At 38.7% G+C, this 8205-nt stretch overlaps 1 protein-coding gene across 1 annotated transcript; it reads right to left on the bottom strand.

The window, feature by feature from the left end:
- Positions 1 to 2007: 2007 nt before the first annotated feature.
- LOC144974415 (uncharacterized) lies at positions 2008 to 7824 on the bottom strand. Its single transcript, XM_078917272.1, has 4 exons — positions 7623 to 7824; positions 6570 to 6747; positions 3611 to 3683; positions 2008 to 3061 (listed from the first exon to the last, which is right to left on the bottom strand). Exons 1-4 carry the CDS (start codon positions 7659 to 7661, stop codon positions 2617 to 2619), a joined length of 735 nt encoding a protein of 244 aa, XP_078773398.1. The 5' UTR covers positions 7662 to 7824; the 3' UTR covers positions 2008 to 2616.
- Positions 7825 to 8205: the final 381 nt, after the last annotated feature.

Here is an 8205-nt window from a genome sequence, read left to right as displayed (position 1 = left end):
AACAATAAATTTAACTCCATACAGAATCAATTAAAATCACGAATATACAGTAAAATACTAGACACAATTTCAAATCAATACAAAAAAAACCCACAAAAAAAAAAACAAAAAAAAAACAACAGAAAACAAATAACAAACAACCCAAAACTAAAAAAAAAAACAAAACAAAAACAAATTTTTAAACCCCCCCCCTCAACCCCCCCCCCCAAAAAAAAAACAAAAAAACAAACAAACATACAAACCCAACCCCCCCCCCCCCCCCCCCCAACAAACAAACAACACAAAGACAGACATACATAGGCAATGCTCGTAATATAAAGGGCATTTTGGCGGAAGGTGCTGTCTATATAAATATAAGCTTGAATGATGTTGTTATGATTTTTATTATTTTGCCAGGGTAAGTAGGTCATCATGTTAATATAAGCAATTTTTTTGTCCATCAATGTTGTCAATGTTTTCCCAATTTTCTCATGCAAATGATAATCTTAAATGTTAGTTTTGAAATAAATGAACCATGTAGGAAAACATTCCCTTTTCTGCTACACACCACAAAATCCTTATATATTTAAATAACTGCTGTGTACTACCACATGCCATGAAAACTTTATATAATATTATTGGTAAAAATAATACTAATTGTTTTACGGTTTTACCAAAGGGTGATCCAATGTAAATAATTTGGTGTAAATGATTTTTTAAACAAAAGAGAAGACGTCATCAATAAATCTGTCATACATTAAAACACAAATCTCTTTCTTGTTTCATTATTTTTATCTGGATTACTTAGTTATCATTTAATTTTTATTTTAAAAGCCATTTAAATCTGCAGCATTTGAAATGTTTTGACGGGTACACGTGACCCATCACCTCAAACTGGTAACATATCGGGGTGAAACAGATGCTGAAGAGTGAATTTATAGTAACTTCCAACTTGCTTTCTGTCTCTGTCTTGGAATGAGATTACTTGGTTTTGTCCTGGCCCTGACCGTAATCCTTGGCTGGGAGGGAAACAGTCATATGTATGGTTATAGTTTGGGGAGATGATATCCCCCCCCCCTTTAAATCACCTATCTGTTATGTCCTGTTATATTTTGTTTTTAATATCAATATCATGATTTGTAAAGATTTGAGTGTATCCCTCTGAATGGGATCATGTGCTTGTGTCTGGATGAGACTTTCAGGTGATCTCTAACTAAGTCTACACTGATAATGTGCTTTTGGAATCTACATCTGTTCCCTATTTGAACTATTCCCCTTTGTCTTACATTTTCTCGTATGCTTTGATTTGGAAATCTAAAAAAAAATTAATATCCCATTTTCTTCCTTTTTACTTTCATTGAAATGACCTAAAACAAAAGTAAAAACAAAACAAAAACAAACAAAATCAAACTTTAGACTGAGCCGCCTGGAAAAAAAAAATCTATACACAGGATATCTGGGAGGGGTTCCTGACCTCCCATAGGCGGCAGGGAGGTACATACCGTGTCTTCTATCCCCCTATCTGTTTTCCAACATGATTTCTGTCTTTGTTTTGGAATGAGATTACTTGGTTTTGTCCAGGCCCTGGTCGGATACCCTGGCTCTTGAGCAAAACAGTCAAATGTATAGTTAGTTTTCGGAAATGAATTTTTTTCCCTTGTAAATCATCTCTCTGTTCTGCACTGTATTATATTTTGTTTATGTATTATATATGATTTGTAAACATATGAGTGTATTCCTCTTAGTGGGGACTGTGCTTGTGTCTGGATGAGACTTTTAGGTGATCTCAAACTAAGTACACTGATAGTGTGCTCTTGGAATCTACATATGTTCCCTAATTGAACCAATTCCCCTTTGTCTGCCTTATTCTTGGATGCTTTAATTGTAATTCTAGAACTTATTTACTATACCATTTTCTTCCTTTTTACTGGTGCTGATATGACCTTGATGTGTTGCAAGCGCAGTAAAACCATTAAAACCGATAACAAACATACACAGGTTATATAGAAATAACCAATGAAGAAAGTATTCAAGGTGTAGTATCACATGTGGATTTAATCAAGATCTTCAATAATGTTGCAGAAATCCTGCACCATTCACGTATATTATGCATTTCATGTATCATTTTCGATTCGCAGACCTCTCTCTATCTATCGCTCTCTCTCTCTCTCACTTTCTCTCTCTTTGTGTCTCTCTCTCTCTCACTTTCTCTCTCTCTGTGTCTCTCTCGCTCTCTCTCTTTCTCTCTGTCTCTCTCACTCTCTCGTTCGCTCTTTCTCTCTCCCGCTCTCACTCTCTCTCTCTCTCTCTCTCTCTCTCACACACACACACACACATATATACGATTTCTTTCTCACACATACTCTCTTTATCTCTCTGCCTCTCTCTGTCCATCTCTCTCAATCCCTCTCTCTCCACCCCCGCCTCTCTGTCTCTCAATTGTATTTGCAAACAGCTAAAAATAAACTTTGAATCTTGAATCTCTCCTCCCCCCTTTACTTTCTCTCAAAACGCACAGACATAGATACACACATACGCACACATTTACTGTACATAGGAATTCAATAGAAATTATCAGAAATTATTTTGTACAATGATTCAAAATTAAGATGATTATGTTAATCATGAAAATGGTATTTACAAGGGAGAGAAGCACGCGCTGCCTCCACACACCGTCTTACAACACTTCTTATCCCCCTTGCAGTCAGAGTCGTCACCACAGAAACGTGGTGCTCTTATCTTGGCGCACATCCCGGGGTTACCGAAAGGAATAGGGGGGCATGTTCCGGTCTTGTGCTCGGGTCGGCAGCTGTAGGACAACTTTCCACACTCCGTACTTGTCGGGAGACACGTTGTTCCTTTGGGGCATTTCTCGCCGCAGAGGTCGGAGGGCTCATCACAAATGGGGTCATTATTGGATGCGGACGTGGAGAAAGCGTTCTCTGGGTCTGGTTTTCCGAAGCAGCAAGTGCCGAGTTCTTTGGATTGTTCGCTTGCGATACAGACAGAGCCTTTGAAACAGCCGCTTTCGTCGTTGTTGAGTGTAGGGTTGCACATTTGTGGCGTGAAACGACTCATTGTTCTGTATGGAATTTATAAATGACATTAAAATTAAAGGAACGGTTAAGTTGGTGGTGATAATTGACATTCCTGCCATGACCATGACAATGAAGAAGAAGAAGAAGAAGAAGGAGAAGAAGAAGAAGAAGAAGAGGAGGAGAAGGAGGAGGAGGAGGAGGAAGAGGAGGAGGAGGAGGAGGAGGAGGAGGAGGAGGAGGAGGAGGAGGAGGAGGAGGAGGAGGCTGTAATGATGCTGATGATGATGACGACCACAGCAACCACGACGACGACGACGATGATGATGATGATGATGATGATGATGATGATGATGATGACCATGATGACAGTGGTGCTAATAATTTTCGTAGTGGCAGTAGCATCACAAGCAGTGGGAACATCAACAACAAAAGAATAAGGAGGAGAGGAGGAAAAGAATGAGGAGTAGAAATAGGAGAAAGATGAGGAGGAGGAGGAGAGGAGGAGGAGGAGGAGGAGGAGGAGGAGGAGGAGGAGGAATTTCTAAAAATCACCTGGGACAGGCATAGCACCATTCACAACATTTTGTACTTACGATCTTTCTTGGTATGGTTTGACCATCAGAACTGTATACAAGTAATTGTTGGCATTGCAGATTGCATCCACACCTGATGGAAACAAAGGGACATAACATGAATAAATTGGGAAGGCTGGGTGGGAGAGGGGGGAGGGGGGGGGGGGGGTCAGCTTAACTCACTCAATCCTGGAGATTTTTGCTACTTTTCAAAATTGGAAAAAAAAATGTATTAAAAATGAACATGTGCATAGATGGTTTTATTCAACTATCATTAACATGTAAAAATTAAGAACATTAGCTTTGTGATACTAAGCCTATAATTTGTCTCAGAAAAATGTATGAAATAGGCATGGGGTAAAAGTAACCAGGGTAAACTATGGATATAGTCGGTGTTAGGGTTGAGTGAGTTAAGGGATGTAATCATTTGAGACCCACCACATAAAACTGGTATTATGTCGGGATGAAGTGGAAGCCAAAGATTGAATGTAATATTAAAACGATTCTCTTGTAGTCCTTCAGAGCCACTACTAGGCCAATGGTGCCGGAGTAAATCCCGGTTTCTATAGCGTGAAAGGGTCAATAACTATTGCTTGCTGTCCTTTGGACAAAGTGCTAGTCTATCGCAAGTACTTTCCACCAGATTTGACAGACCTAACAGACCTAAACAAAAACAACAATAACAAAGTCGGCATCATACCCTACGGATTCTTTTCTATCTCACTCTCCCCCTCCCCTCTCTCCCCAGATCAATTCGAAATCGTGACATCTCAAGCAATAGACCAACGTTCAATCAATAAAGACGGGTAGATAACCACGCCTCTCGGACAATCGTCATAATATAAACAATGGCAGTGGTTGGTTAACACAGCAAACTACACAGGTTTTGCTATTGATGGTTTGTGTTTAAGTAAAATACACACTGTTCTACCGCTAGATCTATAGATAGAATGCGCTTGGCCAAGGAGTTCACAACATTGCCATCCGGAAGTATAACGGACCAACACACAAACTCTGTGTAACCATGAACTTTTATAGTCTTGTTAATACAGTTTAGTGAGAACAACTCACAAACGCGGATGGCAAAAACAATAACAAAGGCCTGAGTGACGTCATCTGCATACTATCTATAGAACTAACACAGAAAAATGTGTAAATTTAAACGTTTATAATATTATGATCGAGAAAATCGTGTGATAACTATTCACCCATTTGGCAGAATAGAAACAATGACAATGATCAGAGAGAGGTCGATTTCATTCACATAACTGTTTATAAACAACCAACTTTGTTTGTCCGAGCACGTGTGAGGGAGTGTCAAAAATGTCATGTTTTGATTGGTCAAAAATCTACTGGTTAAATGGTATTGACTAGATAAGGTAGTGGGGCAAGGCCAGGGCCCTTCTATAGATAGAATGCGCTTGGCCAAGGAGTTCACAACATTGCCATCCGGAAGTATAACGGACCAACACACAAACTCTGTGTAACCATGAACTTTCATAGTCTGGTTAATACAGTTTAGTGAGAACAACTCACAAACGCGGATGGCAAAAACAATAACAAAGGCCTGAGTGACGTCATCTGCATACTATCCACAGTACTCTTTCAGTATGCCACGGGCAAGGCTGACGTGCACTGATTTGCAGGCCTGATAACCCAAATTCATTATGGGTTCAGCGTTGTAATGGAAATCTAAAAAAAAAAAAATGACGCAAAATATTCTTCGTTACAACAATGTTAAACTAGGCCCATAATTTCGTTCGGATGTCAGACCTGTAAACATATAGACGTCCGGCAAGGCCCTTACTCTTATTTATAGCATTCCGTTTTATGATATGTCCATTAAAATAAAAAAGAAATTCAAACTGCTGAAAATTGAGCTTTGAGCTTTTATTGAACTTTCATATAGCGCAATATCCACTAAACGTGCTCAAAGCGCTTTACAAGGTTTCCCTGGTCAACAGCAACATTTAACATGTAGGACGGGACATAACGCCCGCTAGGCGATATTACCATTTTTCGGAGAAGACAACGCCGTTAACGGCCAGGTACTCATTTTACACCTGAGTACGGTGAGAGAATGTGAGTAAAGAGCCTTTTCCAAGGACTCAACTATGCGCCGAGCGCGAGGCTCGAACCCAGGACCTTCCGATCCGAAAGCGAGTGTTATACCACTAGACCACATAGCCGCAATAAATCTTATGCACAAGAAGAACAGTGTGATTTTAAATGGTTATTGTTTATCCATTTTGAGTGTAGGTAGAACTAGATACGAGTATAATATCATTAGTACTAGCCGCTAAGTGTGTAACATGTCAGACTCAACAACAAATTTTAAAAATGATTTTAATGTGATCGTTCATCTTTTCATTTATAATACATTTATAATACAATCGTGACGTCACTTCCCTCGTAATAATTACGCATAGTAACTTCGTAACTGGTTCTAAACTATCGGAACAATGGCAGACGCCCTTGTGAAATGTGACCCTCCTTCTCAAAACGGTATTAAGTCGGGTTGATTAAGATGCTGAAAATGGAATTTGTAGCCAGAAATATCATGCTGAAGTTGAGTTTATATGCTTAATAGAGGAGAAGGAATATCATATTTTACTATGCTAAATACCAACGCTTCATAATTTTGACCAGTTTAACTATAATTTGACTTTTTAGCATCTGGTCCATCCCGACATAATACCGTTTTGAGAGACGAGGGGTCACAAATACTTCTCCGAACATAAAAGTGTATCCAGGGGATAAAAACATTATAAATATGATCATGTTTTGCCTTTTATACATTCTGATCACATGACATGTGAAAAATTTCTAGCCAGCATGAAGAATAAAAAGTACCGATTTTCTTTGTTTAGAACCAAGCTGCTCGTTGCTGGGCAGACGTGACATCAGACTATTGAATCCAATTGCCTAAAAATAAACCCTTGAATTGAATTGCATCGCTGAAAGTCATCATCAATCTTACCTTCAGGAACGCAGGGAAGACAAGTGGCATGAGGAAAACATCCCAAACTGACACAAGCTGTGATGACTCGACAGAAGGTGCCTTTACTACAAAGGCTGGCGGAACACATGCTGCTGACGTCACGTTCGGGGATTGGCGGAAAAGGCACGATGGAGGCTGTCGTCACTGTGGCTGTCAACTGGATGGTTGAAAACAAATCACTAATCAAGATTCGATTTAAAAAAAAGTTAAATTGAATAGAGCTTTTAAAAATAATTATATAGCGCAATATCCACTAAATGTGCTCAAAGCGCTTTTCAATGGGTCCCTGGTCAACAGCAACATTTAGCATGTAGGACGGACATGCCGCCTGTTAGGCGATATTACAATTTTTCGGACAAAGACAACGCTGTTAACGACCAGGTACTCATTTTACACCTGAGTACGGTGAGAGAATGTGAGTAAAGAGTCTTTTCCAAGGACTCAACTATGCGCCGAGCGAGGCTCGAACCCAGGACCTTCCGATCCGAAAGCGAGTGTCATACCACTAGACCACATAGTCGCACAAACGAGACTTGAGACACTTTACATTCTTATCAGAGCCAGGAAAAGTAACATGATGTGACACGAAATGAGATACTTTCTAAAATCCAAGATAAAACGGCCAAGGGGAAATAAGATAGAGGGGATTTATTTATTTATTATTTTGTGTTTGTAATAAATCGAAATCAAAAGTGAAGGATGCCTACTTTGTTATCAAAAAGCTCATTTTCTGCATTTTTGTTTGAAATCAAATTGATAAAAAATATATGTCCGTTAGTCGCAACAAAAACAACTGTAGAGTGCTAATATGACATATGACATACATTGTATAAAGACGCAGATAAACTTTCAACATTATAGTGGATTTTCATTTTAAAAAATTAAATCGAAATGTTCCAAATCTATAATCGTTAATGAAAGGCTATAATAAATGAGTAATGCCAATTGTTTACACGGTAAAATATTCTAAGATAAATGGAAATACATACAACAATTTATAATTCAATATTTATCTTTATTAAAACAACTCACCGCCAAAGCCAAGACAAATGCTGTGCTGGGGGAATACATCTTGATGCTCGAATGGTCAATGCAAAGTAAATATAAAATAATGTATATAAGAATTATTCGAGGAAAAAACTAAAATAGTGTTACAAGAATTTTAAAATGATTTCGTTGTTAAGCTTAATCTTTGAATACTAAACACCTGCCAAGCATACGATTTATATAGGGTGAAAATTCCCGGATATGCAGCTGTATTTGTCATATCATTAGTCGGACACGGACGCAAAACACTTCAAAACATATGCTAACATTACGCCACAAAACCAACACACAGCAGCCACTTCGTTGTCCTATAATTTGTATCCTGTTCGGGTTATCTGTCCTAGAATCCTACCTGTGGTATTTCCAGGGGACTTTTTGAAACTTGGTGACTAACCATTTTGCAATCGAGTCCGGTTAAAGTTAAAGTCAACTCGTCGCAGATATAAATTATAAATTGAGCTTTTATATAGCGCAATAGCCACTACATGTGCTCAAAGCGCTTTACAAGGGGTCCCTGGTCAACAGCAACATTTAACATTGAGGACGGGACATGACATGAGGCGATATT

This window comes from Berghia stephanieae, chromosome 6 (genome assembly GCF_034508935.2).
Source record: "Berghia stephanieae isolate SIO BIC M18660-M18661 chromosome 6, UCSD_Bste_1.3, whole genome shotgun sequence".
Taxonomy (NCBI): domain Eukaryota; kingdom Metazoa; phylum Mollusca; class Gastropoda; order Nudibranchia; family Aeolidiidae; genus Berghia; species Berghia stephanieae.
This window is presented reverse-complemented; position numbering and strand designations above follow the sequence as displayed.